The sequence below is a fragment of the Otolemur garnettii genome, unplaced genomic scaffold (assembly GCF_000181295.1).
Source record: "Otolemur garnettii isolate 467f Iridium unplaced genomic scaffold, OtoGar3 scaffold00001, whole genome shotgun sequence".
Taxonomy (NCBI): Eukaryota; Metazoa; Chordata; class Mammalia; order Primates; family Galagidae; genus Otolemur; species Otolemur garnettii.
The window spans coordinates 33,727,461-33,754,939 of record NW_003852396.1 but is presented as its reverse complement, the minus strand read 5'-3'; the positions used below and the strand labels follow the sequence as shown (position 1 = coordinate 33,754,939).

The 27,479-nt window shown below is 38.4% G+C and overlaps 2 protein-coding genes across 2 annotated transcripts; both read right to left on the bottom strand.

Moving 5' to 3' along the window:
- Window positions 1-7,478: 7,478 nt before the first annotated feature.
- On the bottom strand, window positions 7,479-26,161 carry LOC100962812 (olfactory receptor 52B6). The gene is given in 5 exon segments (XM_012802568.2): window positions 7,479-8,460; window positions 12,443-12,527; window positions 19,018-19,038; window positions 19,127-19,229; window positions 26,156-26,161. Coding segments are annotated over 5 exon segments (1,197 nt in total).
- Window positions 26,162-26,263: 102 nt separating this feature from the next.
- LOC100962506 (olfactory receptor 52B2-like) lies at window positions 26,264-27,214 on the bottom strand. The gene has a single exon (XM_003781453.1). The coding sequence runs from the start codon at window positions 27,212-27,214 to the stop codon at window positions 26,264-26,266; it is 951 nt and encodes a 316-aa protein (XP_003781501.1).
- Between the last annotated feature and the right edge of the window lie 265 nt (window positions 27,215-27,479).

Here is a 27,479-nt window from a genome sequence, read left to right as displayed (position 1 = left end):
CTAGCAGCCAGCAGATGGCAGTGTTGTGGTTTTAGCCTCAATGATGTTTGCTTTTCCCTCACAATTGAAAATGAAAAATATGCCCACATCTCACATATTGAAAATAATTAATTACAAGTGTTGAATTGGAGCGTAACAATATGTTTCATTAAGCATTAATGAATTTTGGCCATACAGTTTCTCCTCACCCCATAATATGGACTCCATAAATCATTGTTTTAAATATTTAAATACTTTTGTAAGCATTTAAAAAGTTCTGGAGTCTCACCTTTATGAAGGCAGAAAAGAGTCTGGGAAGGACTTGGCTGTGCTGTGGAGAACAGGCAAGGACCATCTTATTTCAAAAGGAAAAGGAATGTTGGGGTGATGTCCAGGAATTAAGAGAATGTTCCCCTACTCTAGAGAAGAACAGCCCTCCACTCCTCCAACCCCCACATGTCCATCAGCTAGGGCAGACAGCAGTGAAATCTCCTGGACTGACCTCTTGCTCATGACAATACTCATTGCCACTCACTACTTAGAGACCATCAAGAAGAACAAAGTTATGAATTATCCCTGTTTTGTCAGATGCAAGAAGTTCAAGATTCAAGGTCATCACTGAATCATCCCCTAAAGCTCTGGATAGCCCCATTTTTGATTCCATATGCTATTTCTCTCCAACTTTTGGAATCCTTTACTGGACAATCTGGAACTCATAGTCATCCATGAGCAATATTCCCTATAGTACCAAACTTTTCTTGGAATATCCACTTTACTTTCTGGTCTGATAACTGACTGTCCAGAGGATGCTTCTTCATTCTCCCCAATGCCCCTTCTACTATGTATCATTTGGCCTGGAGTTGAGATTAGTTGTCCACCCAGCACCTGTTTTTGATTTCCTTTATTTACTGTCATGTGGTTTGCCACCCTTAGAAGCTTAAAAACTTTTTCTTTGTCACTTCTCTACAAAATTATTATTCTTTGTTAATGCCATATAAATCCAAATTCTAACCACCCCTCTATTTATCACTGAGTTTCTTCCATGTTAACTCACATGTTAAACTAAACTTATGGGTGGCGCCTGTGGCTCACTGAGTAGGGTGCTGGCTACAAATACTGAGGGTGGTGGGTTCAAACCCTGCCCCGGCCAAAGTGCAACAAAAAAATAGTCGGGCATTGTGGCATTGTGGACGCCTGTAGTCCCAGGTACTCGGGAGGCTGAGGCAAGAAAATCACCTCCCAAGAGCTGGAGGTTGCTGTGATCTGTGATGCCACAGCACTCTACCAAGAGTGACAAAATGAGACTCTGTCTCTAAAAATAAATAAAAATAAACTTACTTGTTTTTCTCTTATTAATCTTTTTTTTTTTTTGGTCAGTGTAATTTTCAAAGCTTCAGCTGGAAAACTCAGCAAAGTAAAGAAAAAGTTTTTTCTCCCCCCATCCCATCATCCATTTGGGCGTTCTCAAGGATAACTGAGAATAATTTTCCTGATAAAGTTATGGGAAGGGTTAAGAACAGACTTGGGAAAGTGTTAGGGACTCAGTGAAAAGAAATATTTCACATTCCTGAATTTTTATATGCTCAGAATGAAACCTTATTTAATTTTACACTCAGGCTCTCAGCTTTCCATCTGCAAGGCAAGGCCACTTTGCAGTGTTTCTTTGTTTTAGTTTTGGAGGGGGGAAGTAAATTTGTAACATTTATTTTTCTGAAGTTAGTTAAGCTTAAACTGTACAAAGACTTTTGGGACGTGCTTTACACAAACATACACAACGCATAGGCATACACACACCTTCTTTGCCAAATCAGTTCAGTATTTTAAAATCTAGGAATCAATTGTTTCATCCTTTTATTTCAATCTTTAATTCATTCCATTCACCACACTTTTTCTCATCCTTCCTAAAATACAGATAGTTACAGCCCTCTATATCAATTTCATAACAGGTCTGTGACTCCCTGAGCCAGGCACAGGTCACAGTGTGATAAGCTCTTGACTCCTTCAGTCCTTGGTAGGCAAGGTGGGACCTAAGAGTGTCACAGCATTAAGGCAGAAACTGGTCTTCAGCAACATCACCTGATTTTCTCATAGGCCATGTAAATGTGATCTTTTCCTAAAAATGCCTTGGCACACATGCACCTAAAATGTCACACTTTATTCAGACTCTTCTTGTTAGGTTTAAATAATCCAAAGTCCTCCATACTCTTTTCTTACACCTGCTTTTCTTTTCTTTCTTTCTTTTTTTTTGAGACAGAGCCTCAAGCTGTCACCCTGGGTAGAGTGCTGTGGCATCACAGCTCACAGCAACCTCCAACTCTTGGGCTCAAGCGATTCTCCTGCCTCGCCTCCCAAGCACCTGCCACAATGCACAGCTATTTTTTGGTTGTAGCTGTCATTGGTGTTTGGCGGTTCCAGGCTGGATTCAAACCTGCCAGCTCAGGTGTATGTCACTGGCACCTTAGCCACTTGAGCCACAGGTGCCAAGCCTACACCTGCTTTTCTAATCTTTTTTTTTTTTTTATTAAATCTTAAACACATAGATTATGTATACATTAATGCATTTATGGGGTACAATGTGCTGATTTCATATAGAATTAGGAATGCTTACATCACACTGGTTAATATACACCTCATCTCATTTACTTAATTATTGTGTTAAGACATTTATACTCTATACTTAATAGATCCCACATGTACCCTTACATTATGCACCATAGGTATGATCCCATCATTTGCAGTGTTTCTTATATTCATCTTCTTACATAAAAAAAATTACAAATTCTCACCTTTATTCTAGACAAGAGCACATTACCTTTGTGGAGATAGCATTAGAAAAGTTTTGTTTTTCAGTTTTTAATTTTGATTTTTATTAATATCATGTGTTAATTTTGTAAGTAAACTAGAATGCCATAAGAAGCTATACAAGAGGGGCGGCTCCTGTGGCTCAAAGGAGTAGGGTGCCAGCCCCTTATACTGGAGGTGGCAGGTTCAAACCCAGCCCCGGCCAAAAAAAAAAAAAAAAAAAAAAAAAAGAAGCTATATAAAAAAGTTTTTACCTTGAAATAAAGAGGCATATTGTAATACTATTATAAAATTAAATTTATAAATATAGAGATCAACAGATTTAAGCAAAAAATTAAAAATTCTTGTTGAAGTCTTCTGTTAAATTTTCTGTTCATAAACAAACTGGAAAATATATTTCTGTTATATTTTTCTGTATTTCACATATATTCTGCTATGTTTTATATATTGCAAAGGATTCATATTTATATATCAAATCTTAAAATCAATTAAATCAAGAAATCTAGAGGAAAATGGTGAAAGATAATTCAAAAAAGACAAAATGAAGACACTAATCATGAAAAGATACATAGCCTCATTTTTGTTTTTGAAAATTCAAGGTAAAGCAACAATGTGATGATATAAAAATGATACTATTCAATTTGTATGAATTGACCTAACCAATATTTACAGACTATTTGACAGCATCCATCAACATTTTCAATATGTATAATCTATGACCTACATGTCCTACTTTTAAGCATTTTGCTTATAGAAATACAGTGTTATACCAGGTGAACTCAAATATACCTGAAAAGAAGCATACTCTGGCTATTTTATACCAGTCAAAAATTTAATAACCACAACATGTTCATCAATATTTCAACTATTTGTTTTGTTATAAATAACTAACCTTGGCAATCATCAAAATAACCTCTGAAGTGGTATTGTTACTATTTTTCACAAAAAAGGAAACTGAGGCTTGCAAAGGTTAAATATATTCCCCAGTGACAAATGGCTAATAGGTATATTTTGAATATGGTGACTGCAATTCTAACCCAAGTCTGTGATTATAAAGCCTTTGTGTAATTTGGTAAAAGTTAACAAGTTCATATGCTTCTAGTAAGCTTAAGGAATTTAAGGTTCCTTTAGAACCCAGGAATTTAAAATCTATGTAGGTTGTTTCAAATATTTTTGTGTTACAAAAATTTTGTCATGATAACTAATCATATACACATTATTTTGTACATAAAGAGGCACATCTGAAATATAATGTACAATAAGTTTGATTTCTGGATCAGAGAATAAATGCCTAAGAATTTTATTAGATATTTCTAAATGTCACAGAATTTCTACATTGTGTTTCCATAATCAAAGTGTGAGAAGGCCTGTTTTCTATTATTCTGGCCAGCATGGTGTTAATCCTTTCCATTTTTACCAATCTGAGAGGTGAGAAATACTATCTTGGATTTCACTGTAGTTTTTATTGCACTGTCTTTTATTAAGTGATGCACATTCTAATTATGTCTTTCTCCTTTATGTTCATCAGACTTTTGATTTTTCTCTGCATTTGAAGGACTTTTTATATATTAGAAAAAAAAATTAGCCTTTTACCTGTAATATAATCTGAAAATATTTCTCCTGAGTTTGTCATTGACTTTTGTCTCTTTGCTTGTTTTTTTTTTGCCTTAAAAAAAGGAAGGCATTGTGGCTTAAGAGGCTAAGGCACCAGCCACATACACCTGAGCTGGTGGGTTCAAGTCTAGCCCAGGGCCCGCCAAACAACAATGATGGCTGCAACCAAGAAATATCTGGGTGCTGTGGCAGGTGCCTATAGTCCCAGCTACTTGGGAGGCTGAGGCAAGAGAATAGCTTGAGCCCAGGAGTTGGAGGTTGCTGTGAGCTGTGATGTTACAGCACTCTATACAGGGCCACAGCTTGAGGCTCTTTCTCAAAAAAAAAAAAAAAAAAAAGGAAGGCATGTTTTTTACTGGATGATCATAGACAAGTTACAATGGAAGAAAAACAAATGAAAGGTGGGAACAAGTTGTGCAAAGATATAGGGAGATGTTTCAGGTGACAGGAATGGTGAGTACAAAGGCATAAGGAGAAAAGGAATGTGGTGTGTCTACAAAACTGTAATAAAGTCTATAAAGTCTGTATCTCAAATGATATAGTTGTGTTAAAAAGCAATGTCTACAATTCTTTTTATTGAAGAATTAAATTAAAATATAAACATAATATTAAATAATTATATTAAATTATGTTATAATAATATAATATTAAATTCTATTTTATTTAATATAACGTTATATAAGAAGAAAAGAGAAATAAGAAGAAAAAACAAAAATAAAACAGCAAAATATTTTAATACAATGTTTATAATAAGTGAATTGGACCAAATATAATTTGGACATTTCAAAATTAAATATATTATATTTGATATAATGTGACATATATAATATATGTGATATACATATGTATATATAATATATACTATATTATTATATAGAATAATATATTTTATGTAATATATTTAATATAATGTTATATTTATTAAACATATTATATCATAAATGTTTAATAAATATATTTATATTATATATAATATTATATATAAATATAATATAATGAGATATACAATCTGCTTAGGTATCAAGACAACCATTTACTAATTATGAGGTGTTATACAAGCCATCAATTAATAATAACTGAAAGAACAATACAAATAAAATTATCATTTGTAGCATATTTATTTATTTGCTTTATAGGTACATAATAGTTGTATATCTTTATAGGATATATGTGATGTTTTGATACAGGCATAAAATGTGAATTAATCACATCAGGGTGATTTGAGTACATATCTGTTGCACATGACACTGAATCCCAGGGCTGAGAAGAACTGTCTCAAAGGAGAATGAATATAGAGCAGAAGAATGATGGTAACAATTTTTCCATGAGAATTTTTAGACACATATACAGATATCGCATATCCACTATTAGCAAGTTTTCATATATTTGGGGGCAATATGTATAAAAAGTCTTGCAAAATAATCTCTTCAAGGAATGTACAGACCGTACAGGGAGTTAAGGCATGAATATAAGATGATCTTGGATTAAATGCGAAGACATGTGCTCATAATTCAACAAAATAGTGATTTAAATGAAAGAAGAACAGAATCTCAAAACATAGATCTTTTACTGTGGGCTGAAGATGGAAGTTGGCAGAGTTAAAATGTAAACTAAGTTTTCAAGGATTAAAATGGAGTAAACTTGAACTAAAACCAGACTGAGTTGTTCTTCTCAGATTCATACAGCATTGAGCTAGGCTAATCCCTGGTGTTAATAATTAATGATTAGTGAGCAATTTATTAAATTACATACATGTTTACATATTTTAAGGTACCTATTAAAGAATACATCAATTCCTAGCTATTAGATATAAGTAGGTTTTTTGACTTCTAATTTTAATGATGAGCACAATTTTTAATTAAAAACATATTTAGGCTCGGCGCCTATAGCTCAACCGGCTAAGGCGCCAGCCAAGTATGCCTAAGGTGGCGGGTTTGAATCCCCAGCCCGGACCTGCCAAAAACAACAATGACGGCTGGTCCCAGCTACTTGGGAGGCGGAGGCAGGAGACTCGCTTGAGCCCAGGAGTTGGAGGTTGCTGTGAGCTGTAAAGCCACAGCACTCTACCCAGGGGGATAGCTTGAGGCTCTGTCTCAAAAAAAAAAATATATATATATATATATTTAGATGGAAAAAGTACTCTATTTCTATAAATATCAAATCATCACATTCTACCCCATAGATGTATGCAGTTATATGTTCACATTTAAACCAATAAACATATGTGTCCTCCTATATGTGCTGCTGTGTGTTAGTATCTCTAAACTTGGGTACATACATGTGTGAGATCATGGATTTGTGTAGCTGGTAAGAAAAATAAATACTATCCCAAGAGATTATACATTTTTTTTTTGTTCTTGTTTTTTTTTTTTAGGCAGAGTCTTACTATCCAGAGTTCTGGATAGAGTGCTGTGGAGTCATAGCTCACAACAACTTCAAGCTCTCTGGGCTTCAAGAGATCCTTTTGCCTCAGCCTCCCAAGTAAGTGGGCCTACAGGCTCCCTCCACAATGCTTAGCTAGTTTTTTTTAATTTTAGTAGAAACAGGATATCGCTCTTGCTCAGGCTGTTCTCAAACTCCTGAGCTCAAGCAATCCACCCACCACAGCCTCCCAGACTGATAGGATTGTAGCCATGAGCCACTGCACCTGGCTGAGACTATACATTTTTAAACATGACCATTCTCAGAGCTTCTCATAATGATAAATATGTTGAATTTGTAATAAATGTCAAAATTACATATACAAGTGATGAAAGATACAACAGGGAACCCTCATAGTAGTTGAGAAAAGTTCTTTTTGGATGGCAAATATGGGGTAAATTATCACATTTCTCTCTAACTAGTTGGTTCTTTTTGAGGTGAAGAGAGATTTGAGTAATAGGTAGAAGAGAATGAAACATGTATTACTATACATTTCTAGGAAAAGAAATAAGAACTGGTTTTGTAAACAGCATATTTAAATACATTTGGACATGGATAAGAGTAACATGGAGATCACTGGAAAATGTAGAGATGAAGATGGGGTGAATACAGGACGATTGGTAGTACAGAAAAAGATTAGATTGAAGCAAAGTTGGGAGCATTTATTTAGAATCTTTGACTAGATTTGAAAACATACGCTTAGCCCCTTCCAAAATTTGCTTGGTCCTCACTCCATAAATAACAGGATTGAGCATAGGTGGGATGACCACATAGAGGTTGGCCAGGAGGATATGAACATAGCGTGGGATATATCTCCCACCAAACCTGTAGGCAAAGACGGAAAAGAGGGCTGGGATATAGAAAAGCAGGATGACACAGACATGGGATCCACAGGTGCTCAGGGCCTTGGAGCGTGCCTCTCGAGAAGGAAGGTAGAAGACGGCACGGAGGATGTGGGCATAGGAAACAGCAATAAGGATGATGTCCAGGCCAGTGGAGAGAAGAGCAGCAGCCAACCCATACCAGACATTGATGGAGATATCAGAACAGGACAGACGGGCGATGCCCATGTGCTCACAAAATGTGTGCGCAATGATGTTGGTGCGGCAGTAGCGCAGGCGCTTGAGGAGAAAGAGGGATGGAAACATGATGATGAAGCTGCGGCTCAGGGCGGCAGTGGCGATCTTCCCGATGACCTCACTTGTGAGGATCATGGCATATTTCAGAGGGGAGCAGATGGCCACATAGCGGTCAAAGGCCATAGCCAACAGGATAGCAGAGTCAGCCACAAAGAGGAAGTGGATAAAGAACATCTGGGTGAGGCATCCATCAAAGGAAATGTGGCTAGAACCTCGCCAGAAGGTGGCCAGGGCCTCAGGCATGGTAGAGGTGGAGAGCAAGACATCAGCACTGGCCAGCATGGACAGGAATACGTACATGGGCTCATGCAGACTTGGCTGGGAGAGGATGACACAAATTAGAATGCTGTTGCCTACCAGGGAGGCAATGTACATGGTGCAGAAGGGGATGGAGAGCCAGACGTGTAGGTGCTCCAGCCCGGGGATGCCAGTGAGGAGGCAGCCTGCCACACGAGTGTCAGAGTTGTTCACAGCAGATAGAAGGGCCATGATTTTCTACAGAGCCCTGTGCCATAGGGGAAAAATAACTTCAGATTTTGAACAGTTAACAGAGTGCTCATAAAGGTTTGCAAACAACCATAAGGTCTGCACATACTCATGAATCTACAGTAGATATGGGCTCTGCACATCGGCATAGTCAGTCACAGAGAGGATCTGCACAAAGTGCACAGTTATAGGTTGCGCCCGTGGACAGGCTCTGTAGCCTTATTCAGAAGCTCTCCACACAGCTGTAAGAGTTTATGGAAACCTCAGTACTCAGAAACATGGCCAGACTCAGTGCCACAGGTTCTGAAAAGAACAGGGATAGCTAGAACATCAAAAACAATCTCTACAATCTCTATGGGAATGTGAACTGTTATGAGCTCTGCAAAAGCCTCAGGCTCTGCACAGACGACTATAGTCCCACACTGAAAGGCATCACCTCTGCGTCACAGACAGTATAGATGGGCTGGGCACAGCAGGCACTATGGGCCCTACATGTCCTTTTCACCGAAGTACAGATGTCTTGCTAAGTATGGGGACGGTGAAAATTGCTAGGACATTTAGAACACTGGAGAGGCTGTGGATAACACTTACGTCAGAGATCTGCTCTATCAGCTGTTGACTGCCAGATGTTGGACAAGTTATTGTAGGCTCTGAGTAACAATTTTCTGAGCATAATTGTCCATGGGCATATCAAGTTAAATTTTCCCTACAGAAACCTTATTAAACTGTACAGTACTTCCTGAGTCACCTCTGTGGCTGTGAAAACTGGTGCTAGAACCCAAAGCAGAAAGGACAGTGACTACTGTCATCTACATCATCAAGGACCTTGCACATGTTTTGGGGGATAACCGTCTGTACGAAAGCCCTCCAGATGATTCTGACTCATGTAAAGTTTGTGAACCATTAGTGTAAGACCTTCTGTTTTTTTTTTTGAGACAGAGCCTTAAGCTGTCTCCCTGGGTAGAGTGCTATGGCATCACAGCTCACAGCAACCTCCAACTCCTGGGCTCAAGCGAGTCTCCTGCCTCCGCCTCCCAAGCAGCTGGGACCACAGGCGCCCACCACAATACCTGGCTATTTTTTGGTTGCAGCCATCATTGTTGTTTGGCGGGCCCGGGCTGGATTCGAACCTACCTCCTTAGGTGTATGTGGCTGGCGCCTTAGCCACTTGAGCCACAGGCACCGAGCCAGTAAGACCTTCTTTTACTTTCTTCCCTATCTACTCTCTGTCCACCACTTCCACCAGGACCATCAACTTCTTAGTCTCAGTTGGTTTCTGCTACATTCTTCCTGAAAAGGCTCAGACTTCAATTAGATTTTGTGAGCTATCCTTAGCTCACGTAGTCAGAATGCGAAGAAAATAACAGCACCGTCCAAGTAGTCTCTACTACGTAGTAGGTCACACAACCCCTGCCCAGTCCTATTAAATTATGCTCACATTTTCTTTCCAATTTTTATCAATACCCAATCCTGTTTCTCTTTCTCAGCTGAAATTTCCTCCTGTATAACTGAGGCTTGGAGACTATCAAGAGCTAACTCTTCATACTTATTCTCCTCCTGTAAAGGTACTTATCTCTGTGCCCGTCCTCCCTTCATCTCCTGCAGTCTCAGAGGAAGTAATGCTCGTGTCCCTTCTGTTTTTCAGTGTTCCCTTTGTCGTAGCTATAGTACATTTTACCTTACCTTAGGTATAAGAAAGCTTCTGTAGGTTATTTTCAAAACAAACTTATGCATACACACAGACATACATATGCATACTTACATGCATGCATTCATATGTGCATATATGTACATATTCATGGTACATATTTCTATATTTATGAGTGTATATGTAGGATTTCCTTTAAGAATAATTTGCCCACCTAATCTCTAAATTCCCATTGTTTCTTACCACTTTAGGGACTTTGTTTCATCAATTATTCCCTCTCCTCTGTATCTTTGGTTTCTCCTCATTTCCTGGATCTTTATTAAAGAAGATTTAAATCTTTTTAACCTTGAAAACAAATAAAAATCCAACAAATCCTAAAACAGACTTTTATTCTATTAACCTCTCTCACTAGTTATTGTTTTGTCTCTCTCTCTCTCTTTTTTATTGTTTAGGATTCATTGAGGGTACAAAGAATTAGGTTACACTGATTGCGTTTGTTAGATAAAGTCCCTCTTATAATTGTGTGCTGCCCCATTATTTTCTTTAAAAAGAAAAAAAATCACTCCTTGCGTATAACGCCTCTTTGGGCTTTGTTTTCTCTATTCTCCACTGGTTCTTCTCCCGTCCTTTGGACTGTTTATTCCCATTAAAGCTACCTCTGTCCCTGCAGAATGCTTTACTCTTGGTGTTTCCTTTTGGTCTGTCTTCATCCTCTTCTCATTCTTCCCTCTCTCTGGCCAATCTTGTCCTTGGCTTCATTTAGTCCACATCTGCTGATGCCCACCAGATCTGTATTTGCCATTCATATCACCTTCTAAGTTCCACATCCACTTAATCCAAACATGGTTTTCTAGTCTGCAGTTCTTCTAGTCTCTAAACCAGTCTTCATGCATAACTGATATTTTCGAGCATAATACTTCCTTGATTATATAATGGCCAATAGCCTGAAAAATTCTCTCTCTCTTACACACACACTCACAACTTTCCTGCCTCTCACTGAAGAACATGTGTCCCTGAACTTGCTTTTCTTTTCTCTGTGGTCTTTTAACTTCTGTCCTTTTCTTTTATATATCCAGTAAGGATTTCTTATTCAGGAAGATTTTCCTCATCCCCTCAGATGGCTGGATTAGGTACTTTCTCTACACTTCCATAATCCCCTACAGTTCATATTCATTCCCCCCCTTTGTCTCCCTCTTCCTTCCCCCCATCTCTTTCTGTCTCTCATCACTCTGAAGTATTTTTAGTCTCAATACATCTATGAGCTCCCTGAGAGCCAGGACTGTACATTCATTGATGTTTGTTCTTAATGTTCAAAAGATGAGAGAGGAGGAAAGTTCTCACTCACTCAGCTATGTGACCTTACTCTGACGAGAACACAGCATCCTACAGAAGTCATGAGATCTCTGTTCTCATGTTCTCTTCATGTTCCGTAGTGTGTGCCATTTGTTGTGCTAATTCTTTCCATAGCACCACTTGTCACGTTCCTCCATCTGCAACTACCTTTGCAAGCGACATCAGCACCTGCATACACTTTTCTTCTCCAACTTGACTGTCCCTCTCCTCCTGAATAATGACCCTCCCAGGCATCCTGTGCTTGCAGTGTCTCCTTATCTGCCATCCCAGTGATTCCTGTTGACACTCCAGTTTGGGCACCCACTGAAGTTTCTACATCTCAAAACTGAACAGCTCCAGTAATTCCACTTTAAGTGTCTGTCTGGACAGCTCCTTTTGTCAGATTTTCCAGTCCTTCTGTGTGCCCAGCACCCATCTCCACGGATCTTCTTTCCATCATTAATGGAGCTTTTCTCCCTTTAATGTCTCCTCCAATTAAACATCTCTAAGCCACTAAAGACATTGACATTTTTAAAGAGTTAAAATCAGGGCAAAGGTAGACCATTCAAAGTTAAATACTTTAAATATGGAAACAAATTATATTCACTTTCAAATGGCTTCAGGCTTCAACTCTACCAGCCTGAATTTTGTGGTCAGAAACTTGCATGATACTGACCACACTTTCAGCCACTGATAGTTCCTCAGCTTGGCTCAGATTCGTAGTGTCCATTTTTAGGACTTTATTTACCTAATTGTTAAGTTTCTTTTTTCTTTTAGAACTTTAAAGCTTTCACCTAATTATTAAGATATAACAACAACATCATGTACTATAGATTTTCCCATGAGGCAGGCTCTGTTCCAAGCATTTGTATTTGGTTGATTTATTCATATATTCATATGAATATATAGATATAGTAAATATATGATATATATGATATGTATGAATATATACTCCTGTGTAACTGAGGACTACAAATTTAGACAGTTTCCACAGGACCCTCTCTGTCATCCTTTAACTCACCTCTTACTGGTTTTTAAACATACAAATGTTGGCTCCAAGTCTGCTTCCTCTCTTCCAAGCCCCAATACAGCAAATGGGTTTATCTCTGTAATAACAGAAAAATCCAGACCATCAAGTCCTTTAGGTTCTTTTCTCTATAATCTCATCCATCCTCCAATTCTCTTCTTTTTACTAGAGAAAGCATTCCTTCCACTATTTCAGTGAACTTATATCACCTGTTTTTGTACCCCTTACCTGATTCCTCTGTCTGGGAACTTGACAGTTTATCCTTTATACACAGTGGTGTAACTGTGTAACTACACAGTGCTTTAACTTTTCCTTTTACTGTTTCTCAATGCCTAAGGACACAACCTATATGTGCTTTATGATTTCTGCATCCTCCTTAGGAGCCAAGGATTAGATACTCACCAATCCCTCCATTCTCACCTTAAAAGTGACCCTCCTGACCGATCATCTATCCCACTCCCCAGGAAAGTGTCAATTCATGCCAACTATCCTAGCCCAGGCTTCTCTTCATCCCTTGGCCTGTCTTGGAGCAATACAGAGCTGTCCACTTATCTAGTACCCATTTCTAACACCCCCGTCTGTGCTAAAAAGATCTGACCAGTCTTACCTCCGAATTCCCCCTTCTCAAAGTCTCAGTTTCTTAATTCCACACTTTGTACACAGTTCAGTCTTCCTTAATATATAGAATTGACTCTCAGGTCTTGCCTCATACAGTGTTTGTTCTCTCCTCCCCTTTGGGAACAGGGACTCTCCTGCTTCCATGTGCTCTTTCCTTATTTAGCACTAATTCTTCCCTCACCATTAAAGCTGATACGCCCCCGTTCAACACAAATACCTAAGGTACATTTGGTATGTGCTTTGGCACAGAGCCCGATGGACATTCTGAACATCTGAGGGCTGGGAAAGGGTTCAACAGCTTCTCAGATACTCTTGGTCTGAGAGTTTTCATTGATGTTTTTGCCATTTGATGTTCTGGTACTTGTTCTCTTCTGTGCCTTCAATTCTACTCTTTATTCTCCCTTTTTCTTTTCTCATTGTCCTTCCTAAAGTCCCTCCCTTCCTTCCTTCCTTCCTTTTCTTCTTTTTTTTTTTTTTGACAGAGTCTCACTATGTCACCCCCTGCAGAGTGTTGTGGCGTCACAGCTCATAGCAACCTCAAAGTCTTGGGTTTAAGCAATTCTCTTGCCCCAGCCTCCCAAGTAGCCAGGACTACAGGCACCCACCACAATGCCCAGCTATTTGTTGTAGTTGTCATTGTTGTCTTTAGTAGGCCTGGGCTGGGTTCAAACCCACCAGCCCCAGTGTATGTGGCCAGCACCCTAATCACTGATCTATGGGAACTGAGCCCCTAATGTCCTTTTCTTTTGGACTTTTTTTTTTCATTCATCACCTTCCTAGTATTTCTCTTAAAACTCAGGGTTTCTTTATCTCATTCTTCTCTCTTCACCCTCACTACTCCTAAAAATCTATTACACTAGGCCGGGCACAGTGGCTCATGCCTGTAATCCCAGCACTCTGGAAGGCTGAGGTAGGTGGATAACTTGAGCTCTGGAGTTCAAGAACAACTTGAGCAAGAGTAAGACCCCATCTCTACTAAAAATAGAAAACTAGCTGGACACAATGTGGGCGCCTGTAGTCCTAGCTACTTGGAAGGCTGAGACTAGAAGATCGCTCAAGCCCTAGAGTTTGAGGTTGCTGTAAACTGTGATGCCCCAGCAGGGTACCCAGAATGGCAGAGTGAGACTCTGTCTCAAAAAAAAAAATCTATCACATTTGTATGATGTCTTAAAGGGAAGGATTTAGAGGGATTATTTCCATCTTGCTCATTCAAACATTGACAAAGCTTGATTCATACCTTCTTTGGCTAGCATTTAAGGTCAGTAGATGAAGGAATCATGTCTCTTGCCATGAGCAGCTGCCATTAATTACAATACAGAAGAGAGTGCAAAGTGCTGGAGGAATCCAGAGTCCAGAGGGAAAATTATTCCCGTTATAGTTAGGGAAAGCATCACAGAGAGACAAATTATAGTCATGACTGAAAAGAGTGTTGCTTGTGTATGTTTCTGTATGAGGTTATGGTGAGTGGCAGTTGAGACAATAAATATGAGAGGGCTCTACAGATGAAATAAATGGTTGTGTTAATGAATTGGAGAATACAGATTAAGGGATAAGAGGGAAATTAGGACACTAGAATCAGAGCAGAAATACTAAAGCATAGTATTCAGGATATAGTAAGTAGTATCAATTTATCTCAGGAGATTTTAAGATTAGGCTAACTCCCCTTTTTGCACCAGGCTTTAATACATTTTAATTTTGTAATCTAAATATAACCCACTAAAATTCAGCGGCGTTTAGTATATTCACTAGGTTGGGCAACTGTCACTATTACCTAATTCCAGAACATTTTTTCACATCCCAAAGAGAATCTCCCTGCCTATTGCGATCCCACTCCATATCTCCTCCTCAACTTTTGGAAACCACTAATCCACTTTCTATACTTTTTGATTTACCTATTTTGGACATTTCAGATAGCTGGAACCCCAGCACTGTACATGGGGTACACACAATGTGTGTCCTTTTGTGACTAGTGTCTCTCACTTGGCAACCTGTTTTTTGTGTTCACTCATGTTGCAGCATGCATCAGTACTTCCTGGGTCATAGGGTGAATCCAATTTTAGTTTTGAAAAGAAGTGTTTTAAACTATATTCCAGGGTAAATGTCAGAAAGATTTTGAATTGAGATACTATTGTATGTTTACAGATATTTCTGGTACTTACATGGAGAATAAAGGGTAGGACACTTTAAGATGATGTCACAATATGTCAATTAGAGATGACATTTACATGGAATAGAAAGGGAGAGTTAGACATCTTTAAAATAATCAGGTTTTGAATGTATTTTGATAGTAGACCTACAAGGATTTAATAATGACTGCATGTGTGCTATAAGAGAAAGAATCGGCTTGGCACCTGTGGCTCAAGTGGCTAAGGTGCCAGCTACATACACCTAAGGTGGCGGGTTCAAATCCAACCCGTGCCCGCCAAACAACAATGACGGCTGCAACCAAAAAATAGCTGGGCGTTGTGGCGGGCGCCTGTGGTCCCAGCTGCTTGGGAGGCGGAGGCAGGAGACTCACTTGAGCCTAGGAGTTGGAGGTTGTTGTGAGCTGTGATGCCACGACACTCTACCCAGGGGGACAGCTTGAGGGTCTGTCCCCCCCCCCAAAAAGAGAAAGAATTAAAGACAACTCCAAAGTTACTGGTCTGAGCAACTGGAGTTATAATTTCAATAATGGAGATGATTTAAGGAAGGAAAATAAAAGTCCAATTTTGATCACATTTAGTTTGAAATACTTGTTAGGGATACAGGTAGACATTGTGGGAAAACATTTGGATTTATGAATCTGGAGAATAATTTTAGGAGTCATAGTGGCTACATATTATTGGGACATTTAGAAAGTCAAACTGAAGAGAGGAGAAAAAAGAGTGAGTAGAATGTTGAATGCTGGGATAGTCCAAGGTTTAGAGAAAGGAATAAGGCAGAGACTCTAGAAAGGGAGAAACTAAGGAGCAGTTGATAAGGTAAAAAAAAAAAAAAGAGAGAGAGAAAATATAAAAACCTAAACAGAAGAGACAAAAACTAAAATAAGAGTTCATGATTTTTAAGTCCCGATGATGTGTTGATAAGTTGAAGACTAAGAATTGTTCTGAGATTAAGCATTAGGGAAGTCACTGGGGACCAGCAAGAGGAAAATTTCAGTGGATTGTTGGAGTAGAGAATGTTTAGGAGAGAATAGGAGGAGACATATGGAGGCTAAAGGAAAGGAACATTTTTCTTTCTTTATAATTTAGGAATTATTTAAGAGAAGAGAAATGTCATTTATTTTATATACATTGATTTTGTACTCTATTACTATAATAAGCCCTTTTTCTAGTAATTTTGGTACAAATTACAAAGATATTGCAGAGTTTTCTGTAATTAACAAGATATTATTAATATATTAGTATGACACCATAGTTATATCAATGAACCAATATTAATGTGTTATTCCTTTTTTTTTCTTAGTTTTTGGCTGGGGCCAGGTTTGAACCCACCACCTCCAGTATATGGGGCCAGCACCCTACTCCTTTGAGCCAAAGGTGCCACCCAATGTGTTATTATTAAATAATGTGAATATATATTAAGTAAAGTTCATGTATATTTCTAAAAAGATTTATTTCTTTTTATTGTGTAACTTGCAATGGAAATCTTGCTGTATGATTCTTTAAGGTTATTTATATAGATAAGTAACTTTATAGTTACTTGGTATAATAGATAAATAACATACATATATATTCTTCATGATATACAATGGTTAATAATAGTTAAATGTGGGGAGGCATTTGCAGTATATTTTGTAAGTTCAGGAAGAAACTCAGGAAGAGCTATAACTTACACTATTTATTTTTATAACTTACACTATTTATTTTTATACAACAATTTAAAATGTCATGTGTCTGGTCTATTTTTAATAACTCACCTTATAATTAAATATATGTGTTCCAAAGAATTAAAGTCTTGATAGTTTAAAAAGGAAGACAGATGATAGTAAAGATGGCTTAAATCTCAGTAAGTCATTGTTTCTTAGGGTTATTTTGTTTTACCAGGTTTTATGCTCAGAGTATAACATACTTATTTTATATTCCCAAATTTTCTGTGTCATGAACTGTGAGAAGTCTGAAATTTTACTCTATGTGCAAACTAATAAATTAGCCTGCTAGCATACCACAGTTTCATGGAGGCTGGTAGGAGATACAAAACTCTTGGGTCAGAAACAAGGGACATTTTACTATACACGGCAGTAAAAAATTTCCATAATTATCACCTAATGTTTTTTTTTCTGTTGGGGTTTCATCCAGGAAACTATTAGCTATCATGTCTCCTTATGCTCTTCTTGGATGCAAAAGTTTATTTTTGAATGTTTCTAATTATTTTTTATTTTACCCAAATTTTTAAAAATGGCTTTTTTGTTTATATGTTTTTATTTTTTCAATGTAAATTTCTTTTTTTATAGTGTTGGAATGGACTGGATTGGTATCAGTGTGTTCAATCTGTTTTTTTCCACAAACTTCCAAATTTGACGTCTTAAAATGAGAGAAAGTTGGCTCAGCGCCTGTGGCTCAAGCAGCTAAGGTGCCAGCCGCATACACCTAAGGTGGCAGATTCGAATCCAGCCCCGGCCCGCCAAATAACAATGATGGCTGCAACCAAAAAATAGCCAGGCATTGTGGCAGGCGCCTGTGGTCCCAGCTACTTGGGAGACTGAGGCAGGAGACTCGCTTGAGCCCAGGAGTTGGAGGTTGCTGTAAGCTGTGATGCCATGACACTCTACCCAGGGGGACAGCTTGAGGCTCTGTGTCAAAAAAAAAAAGAGAGAGAAAGTCAGTTTCATGTAAGGAACTAGAAATTTATAATAAATCACTGACACAGCAGAAGTCAAAAGAATGAGTATACTTTTAGGGAACCAGAAAACTGACTCATTTTTATGTATCACTGCCTGTAATCCTCTGCTCCATTTCCCTTCAGATATCTGGACTTGACATTTTTATCTGATTGATAAAATGGAAAGAATAGTCAGCATCATAAAATTTGCAACATAACCCATAACTAGCTTTTTCTTTTTTCTTTTTTTTGGCCATACCTAAAGCTTACTCTGCATTGTATATTTGCTACATTGTTATACAAGAAACTTTAATAATGAAAGCCCTCTGTTAGGAACGGGGATCTAGGAAAATTCTGTTTGGGCAATACAGAACAGAAATTTAATAACGTAAAAATCAACATGGGGAGTGAGAGAAAAGATGGTGTCTACAAAAACTTTTACGTTTTTACCATAAACTGCTTGATGTTTGACAGTACATCTCCAGTCATGAGGTAAGTGCTCAATATATATACATAACCTAAGGGAGTGTTTTATGTAAAAGTTTAACTTTTGTTGCTCAGGAGCCACTGAATGTCTTGAATCCAAGGAGAATCTTAATGGAGTTGACTAGAAGAGATCATCAAAAAGCCTCATTCAGTGAAACAGAGGGTGATGTTGTCATCCAAAAAAACCTGCACCTAATAGGGGAGTTGGAGTTGAGAAGCTGAATGCCTAAGAATTTGGAGGACATGAGAAAGTTAAAATCATATCTGACCTATAACTATTTCATCAGGAACCCAACCAGCATTCTTAACCAAATGAGCTTTCCTTCAAATATTTAAGGGATCCAGAATTTAAAGGGTCACCATCATACCATTCTTTTAAGTCAAAACCTGGGGCCTGACTACTTTAATTCATTTATTCTTTCATAAGAAAGAATTTTTTTTTTGAGTGTCTATAGGGGATTGGTCTATATGAGCCACCCCCTGAAGGATTCCAGAACTTCTCAGTTTCTCCCCATATCCAGAACCCAGAATCATATTCAATGTGGATATTATGTAGTTTCTAAACTATGAAAATATTGATGTGTTTACACGTTAATACATACTCATAGTATTGACTGGGAAACCGGAGTTTCTGGACATTCACTAGGATTTAAAGCCCTTACCTTTCAGCTCATCTCTATCCTCTGAGAAAATCAATAAGAAAGAAAAAGTTAGGCTATTCAGTACCATATCTGTCCTTCCTAGTTGAAAGTTTTTCTCTCCATGCTTTACCCGCCTCTTTGGCTGAGTACTCGATCTTTCTTTCTTTTTGTTGGTACTCCCCAATTGTGTTGTGCTCTCTCCTGTTCTCATCTTTAGCTTTATAACTCAGCACCTACGTAAAGATCAGGTGCTTGTGAATATTGTCTCATCATAAAGTGATAATGATGGTGATGGTGAGGAGAAAGCATGGGAAAATGCAGGTAGGGGAAACGATCTTTGTACTAGGCAGAATAATAAAGGACCTCTCAAAGATATGTGCATCCTAATCCCTGGGCCTTGGGCATATGCTGTTTATATGCCAAAGGAGGGTTGTGGTTGCTCATCAACTTTTAAAATAGGGAAATTACACTGGTTTGTCTAGTTGACCCTATTTAATCACAACCATCTCTCAAAGAAAAAGATATGTTTAGACTCAGAAAGTGAAATGTGACTACAGTGGGATGCTAGAAGAACTCAACCCACCATTACTAATTTTGAATATGGAGGAAGGGGCTCTGTGCCAAGAAATGCTATTTATTTATAAATATACACACAGATATCAATAGATAAACAGATTGATTGATTGATAGATGAAAATCAAATAATCATGTCTGTCACTTTAATAGAATTTCTTTTTTTTCTTTTTTTTGCAGTTTTTGGCCAGGGCTGGATTTGAACCCTCCACCTCCAGCATATAGGGGCGGTGCCCTACTCCTTTGAGCCACAGGCGCTGCTCACTTTGATAGAATTTCTTATGTACGTCAGTAGCTCTTGGGATCTCACTCTGAGAGCAGGGTCTGCTGAGACCTGTAGAAACTGGCAGACAGCGTTAGAAGCAATAGTAAAGAAAGACAAGAGACACAGAGTAGAATTAAAATTGTGGGAACATGGCAATGGCCCAGAGCATTTGCTCCACTCTGATTTTACTGAAGTCTGTTTGCCCAGAGGGTAAGATGAGGGAGGGAACAAAGACACCAGCAGTTTCTTAGATTGATCATATCAGCTCCTATTGTTATTATTATTAACCTTAAGGGTAGCCTAAAGAAATCTGAAATCTGAGCCTTGTAATTGGGAGAGCCTTCTGCCTGAGATCACACACACAAATTTCTAGGAAGATGTTAAGATACCTAGTTCTCTAGAGTAAAATGCCATCGGTGTTAATCTCTGGTAGGGAGGCATTTTCCTCCCATCACCACCACAGAGGATTTTTCTTCTGCTCATATCTCAGGGCTTCCGCTACTCCTTTGGTCTCTGCCCCAGGCAAATGCAAATCTTCAAAATGGGTATGTGCTTTGCCTGCTTAATAGGCAGGAAATGCGCTAGAAGATGTATCTTTTCTAGGACTTGCCATAATCTCTTCTATGGCCATTACTCTGCTCAGAGTGCTCACAGACCCAGCAGGGTGTTTGTAAGCTGTATTCCCAACAGGCTAGAATTTCAGAAAAGGCAAGAAGCTTGCTAGCAATGGCTAGCTTAAATGTAAACTAGCTGACTTTTCTTTGTTCCAACTCACTCAGCTTACTTGTTAGTTTTCTTCTTTTTCTGGGGGTGGTTTCCTTCGCTAAGAATGGGGTCTTCGAGGGTATTGGGGGGACCTCACCTAATGTGCATGATGCAATGGTACATTTCAAAACTATTAAGAAATGAGTATAATTATGATGGACGTGTTACTTGGTTCAATGTAAATATTTCACATTGTACATCGAAGCAGTACCCTGAACCCCATAAATGCATCAATGTACAAAGTTATGATTTAATAAAAAATAATTAATTATAAAAAAAAAGAATGGGGTCTTTGGTCCCCATTCTCCCAGCAAGTAGCAAAAGTTCTTCAGTCTCCCATTTTAAGATCTTAACTCTGTTGGAGACTATCAACAGTACAATTATAGGAATAAGGAGATAAGAGAGGTAAGGGATTTCTTCAAATCCCAAGAAAATTAGGCATCAGATAGAAGTAACCTAATTTTCAACCATTAAAAACATAAGTACACAAATATTTCACTCTTTAGTTCTTTTATCCTATTTCAGTCTCTTCCCTTTAAAATAAAACAATACTTATTTCACAGGTGTGTTGTGAGGTTCAGTGTGTTCCGCACACGACAAGCTCATAAACTCAGTAATCATCTTTATGCTGAATATTCCCAAGTCTAAAGCTCTACACAAAATTACTTCTCTGTCCCATATAGTCTACTCTCCATTTCAGTGTTTTCAATCCTTTTTTTTTTTTTTCATCTCATGACAAACTTGAATCTATACTTCCACAGAGCACGCACAGTGGTTGAAAATCACTGCTCTATTTAATTCCTCCTCTTGAATTTCTTACTGAACCTTCAAAATTAGCATTTTCAAATAAAAATTCCCATCTTCTCCATTTTATTTCATTATGATCAAGACATCTTGAATTCTTGGCTCGGCGCCTGTGGCTCAAGCGGCTAAGGCGCCAGCCACATACACCTAAGGTGGCGGGTTCGAATCCCCAGCCCGGGCCCGCCAAACAACAATGATGGCTGCAACCAAAAAATGGCCGGGCGTTGTGGCGGGCACCTGTGGTCCCAGCTACTTGGGAGGCTGAGGCAGGAGACTCGCTTGAGCCCAGGAGTTGGAGGTTGCTGTGAGCATGATGCCACGGCAGTCTACCCAGGGTGACAGCTTGAGGCTCCGTCTCAAAAAAAAAAAAAAAAAAAGACATCTTGAATTCTTTATCTTATTCAATGGAATACAAAATTTAACCAGTTTTCCACATCAAAGTTTGTCCTCTTTATCTCATATATTTTCTTTAATTATTTAAAAATCTACCTTTTTTTTATTTGATATTCTAAATATCACTTGAATTCATTCACATAGTTTACACTAAAACATGATACAAGCCAGGCCTGGTGGCTTATCCCTATAATCTCAGCAGTCTGGGAGTCTGAGGTATGAAAATTACTTGAGGCCAAGAGTTCAAGACCAACCTGGGCAGTGTAGCAAGACTCTGGCTCTAAAAAAAAATAATAATTAGGGCAGTGCCTGTGGCTCAGAGGAGTAGGGTGCTGCCCCATATGCCAGAGGTGGCAGGTTCAAACCCAGCCCTGGCCAAAAACTGCAAAAAAAAAAAAAATAATAATAACAATAATTACCTAGGTATGGTGGCACATGTCTGTAGTCCCAGGTATTTAGGAGGTTGGGCCTGGAGAATTGCTTGAGTCCATGAGTTTGGGCCTACAGTGAGCTGGGATCTCACCACAAAGCAAGACCCCATGTCTAAAACAACAATCTCATCCCCACCCAAACAAATCCCATGATTATCACTGTGCCTCTTGAATTTTTTCAATGGCTTCATTTAGGAATTTGCTGCCTCTAATCTTTTTATTTCTTTCCCATCTATTTTCTACTCAGCAATTACAGTGGTCTTTCTAAATCTAGATCAATTCACTCTTCTAACTTAAAATCATTCAGCAGTTATCCAGTTTGCTTTGAATAAAGCCCCACATTTCTAACATGTATCTTCAAGCCTTTTATGGCATGATAGTTCTAACCAGTTATTTCTTGTGGTCCACTGGCCCCAGCCCTCCCCTTTTACCCCCTCCTCCCTCCTATGCCCTTTATATTACAGCTATTCAATTACTCAAACAAAGCATGTTCTCTTTCTTTCTGGACCTCCATACATGCCATTCCCTCTGGAATCTGAAGCTTAGTTCGAACTTAGGGAAAAAGAAGAGTGAGGAAAAATTACTTTTTAATTCTTTGTAAAAAAGTACTTTGTTTTATTTTACATCCCTTAGGATGGCTATAATTTTTTTCAAATGTATAAAATACAAAGTGCTGGTGAAGATGTGGTAAAATTAGAACACTGGTATGTTGTTGGAAGACTGGAAATGTAAATGATGCAACTGAGGGAAACATTTGGGCTGTTCCTTAAAAAGTAAACCATAGAATTACCATATAATCTAGCAATCCTACTCCTAGGTGAATACCCAAGAGAAATGAAACAGCTATTCAAGCAAAAACTGGTAAATGGATGTTTGTAGCACCATTATTCATCATAACAAAAACAAAAATAAGCCAAATGTATATCAACTGATGAATGTGGTATATCCATACAATAAATATTATTCAGCCTGAAGCAGAAGGAAGTTTCAATACATACTAAAACATGAATGAATCTTGAAAATATGCTAAGTGAAAGAAATCACACACAAGTAGCTGAAATCTTGTGTAATTCCATTTAAATTAGATGGCCAAATTAGGCAAATCTGTAGAGGCTGAAAGTAGATTAATGGAAGAAGGAGAAATGATAAGTAGTTACTTAGTGAATAAAGGGTTTCTTGGGGTGGGGGCGTGTGACAAAAATATTCTGGAATTAGACAGTAGTAATGATACACATTATAGAGGTACTAAAAGCCACTAAACTGTACACTTAAAAATGGAGAATTTTATAATATGTCATGTGAATTTTACCTCAATAAAAAGTCGAATAATAGTCTCAGTACTATATAAGTAACATATGATGACATATAGCTAATAAGCCTATCTGATTCCAAAATCTTTGTGTTTATCCACTCACTATTCTATCTTGAAACAGGGCAGGATTTCTCTAGCTCAAAGATTTCATTTTCTCAGATGATTTGTGAGTTAAATCATTTTAATTCCTGTGTCAGGCCCAACAAGAGCTACAAAGTCATGTGCCAGAGGCTGTTCCTCTTGGCTCCAAAGAGACAAGTATTAGATTGTCAGGAATTTTGCATACAGATCAATATCATATTGGTAGCCTGGAATCAGCCATAGTGAGAATATATACTTCAGCCTGGAATCAGCCATAGTGACAATATATACTTCCTGTGAATCAATGACTATAAATCAGCTCCCCAAAACTAGTTATTAAGCATTCATCAATTCTTACACACCCCTGGCTCCAGTCCTCTTGAAGCTCAACTCACGCAGCTGAACGCAGCTCAGACCGTAACTTTTGTCCTTAAACAGCTGCACTTAAACTTCAAGTGCTCTATTGGCCTCTGTTCTTCTGAACTCTGAGTTTTATGTTCTCTCAGTCACTTTGGCAATGACCCTCCATGATCCTAAGCTTGGCAGCATTATCGTTGGTGGTGAGACGACATATTATTTTATTGGAATTTGTGTGATTACAGGGCATAGAGAAAAAAAAAGTGGGAAGGAAAGACAGGGATAAGCACAGGGATGGCAGCTGCTGAACCCTACAGAGTTGAATTTCACAGAAATGGAAGATTATTTACACTAGGAATTTGCACTGAACCATGTTGGGTTTAAAATAGTTATTTTATAATTTTGTTCTGAATATACATACAAAATGTTCTGGACCAGAGACTTATTGTTATTATTCACTTAAAAAGCAAATAATAACTATGTCATCCCCCTACAGGTGATTCTGACTCCTGAAACTATGCAATGAAGGCTTGAAAAAATGCCCTAGACATATGAAATGTGCATCATAGGCAACAAAGTAAAATATATTTTCTCTCTTTATAAAAGCCTAAAGGACTATTCCTAACTCCCACCCTTATTCACATACCTCCCCACTTCTGAGGATGTTTCCCTAAAGACTGATGAGAAATGAATCTCCTAGGGGGCAGTGGAAAGATAAGGCCATTTTCACCAGCTTTCTGAACCAGGAATGTCACAATGCTTCTGAAGTTAGTTAAATCTCTCTGGAGTTTTCTCAATATCTACGTAGTTGTAAATGAATTTCTCAAAGCTTGTGCTTAGCCCAGCATCCAAAATTTTTGAAAAAGTTTATCCAGAAAACTCCAACTCAGAAAAAATGCAAAATATTTTCCTGATATCTCACATATTCCAGGAATGTGAGCATACAGTTGAGAAGAAAGAGGTTCTATGGTTATGCAACAAGGTAAAATTTTCTTAAAATTCCCCTAGGGGTTTTGAGGATGGGAAGCCCAAGAGACATCAGCAGTTCACACCACCTGGTAATTGGGCAAAGAGATGGAGACCTTATAGTGTCTGTTGTCATCGTCCATCCAAAGAGAGTAGCACAAACCTGATAGGAAAATGCTGCACAAGGACACTTCACTGTTGATAAACAATTTCTGGTGGAGAAAGAAAAAAAAGAAGGAGGAAGATGGAAGGACTTGCTGCCAGGAGTGTCCAACCTGCAGTCCACGGGCCACATGTGGATTACTGGAGGACTGTTTTGCTTATCTGTGGTGTCAGATATCACAAAAATTATACATTGACCTGTTTTTTCTTTTTTTTTTTTTGCTTGTCAACTTTCATTATTGTTTTTATCTCTAATGTGGTCCATCACAATTCTTACTCTTCCAATGTGTAGCAGAGAAGAAAAAGATTGGACATCCCTGTGAGGGAGGTTTTTGCCTTGTTTGCTTTTAACCTTTGACCATAAGGTTTCCTCATACCAGGAAACATAATGACAATAATAACAATGATACAACCAACATTTTAATAAAATTCTGTAATTCCTAAAGTGCTTTAACATCCACTTTCTCCTTATACTTTCACACAACAAGCCTGTGAGACAGGTGTTAAGGAGTTTAAAAAGAAGGGTTGCTTAATGGCAAATTAGGAGATTTTTACAAAACTTCTGGCATTCGGAGCAGGCTATATATCAGAAATGCTTGACCTATTTATCTTATCTTCCATCCTCCCCCCACACCTCAATTATATACTTACAGCACTCTAAGATCGTATCACAGGTATGGATAGTTCTGTCTAATATTATTAGGTGTTCTCATTTGTTGGTGAATAAAGTTAGAAAGAAGAGTTTCCACATTTCCCCTGTTTGTATCCATTAGGGGGTTCATTCTTTCTAGTATATATATTAATAGCTGTTGAAGAGAGTACCTATAGATTTAAAATTTAAATAGCAGAGGAAAAGTATTTTATATACTAATTTTATTTTTGTTTGGTAGAAATAGAGATATCATATCATTAAACACTGAAGAAATCTATGGACATTTAAACAGTAATATTTATATCTGTGAATTCACAGACCTTCAAGAACTTACCTCCCTTTAAAATAAGGGACTTATGCAATTTGAATCATTCCAATTTTATGAAGAAAAGACTTACTGCCATAGCAAGAAGATCATCTTTGAAATAATATCTTATCTGTAATCTGTCTTCTAATAGGACCCCTGCTTCTCTCCTTTCAGGAGCTACAGTGAGGTCCAGACAGCCTCAGCAACATTTCCCTTTTGGAGAAAACACAAGTACCACTCGTTCCCGAATCTGTTTGGTTTTCACTCCATAGATAACTGGGTTCATCATGGGGGGAACAAGTACATAGAGATTGGCCAGCAAGATGTGGACATGCTTGGGGATTTTTTGGCCAAAGCGCTGAGCAATGACAGTGAAAATCCCTGGAAGGTAGAACATGAGGATGACACAGACGTGGGAACCACAGGTGCTGAGCGCTTTCATCCGAGCCTCATGGGACGGAAGCCTGAAGACTGCTCTAAGGATGAGCCCATAGGAGATGACTATCATTACCATATCTAGCATAACACTGAGTAGAGGCACAGAGATTCCATACCAGATATTAATGGTGATATCAGCACAAGCCAGCTTTGCCAGCCCCATGTGTTCACAGAAGGTGTGGGCAATGATGTTTGTCCGGCAGAAGGGTAGACGCTTCACAAGAAAGACAATGGGGAAGACAGTTGCAAAACTCCTAAACACCACAATACCCCCTATTTTGCTAATGACACTATGGCTAAGAATGGTGGTGTATCTCAGTGGGTAGCAGATGGCCACATAGCGGTCAAAAGCCATGGCCAAGAGAATGCCTGACTCCACTACAAAGGCAAAATGCATAAAGAAGAGCTGAGTGACACAGCCTCCAAAAGAGATGTCAACATCATCAAACCAGAAGATGCTCAGGGCTTTGGGTACCGTGGATGTGGATAGAATCAGATCCCAAAAAGCCAGCATGGAGAGGAAGAGGTACATGGGTTCATGAAGACTGCGCTCTGCTGCCACCACACAGATCAGAAGACCGTTTCCTGATACAGCCACCAGGTACATCAGGCAGAAAGGGATGGAGATCCACGTGTGCAGCTCCTTCAGGCCAGGGATGCCGATGAGAACAAACATGTCATAATTGATAGTGGAGTGGTTGGGAGCTGACATGACAGAATTTTGGTATACAATTTTCATCACTTTTCTATTGAACTGGAAAGAAAGTAGAGAACCGATCTGTCAGAGGCAATGAGCATATATTTATTAGTTCTCAATAAGCTCAAGCATCTGCTGTGTAAAATCCGGGTTAATGAGTCCCACCTACCCAGCGGTGTTAAATATGGACTTAAGTATATGCTTTGAAGAGAGTATTCTGCTTTGAAGACAAAGGTCTCCAAAATTCAAAATGGGATGGAAGAATTTTTTTTTTTTTTTG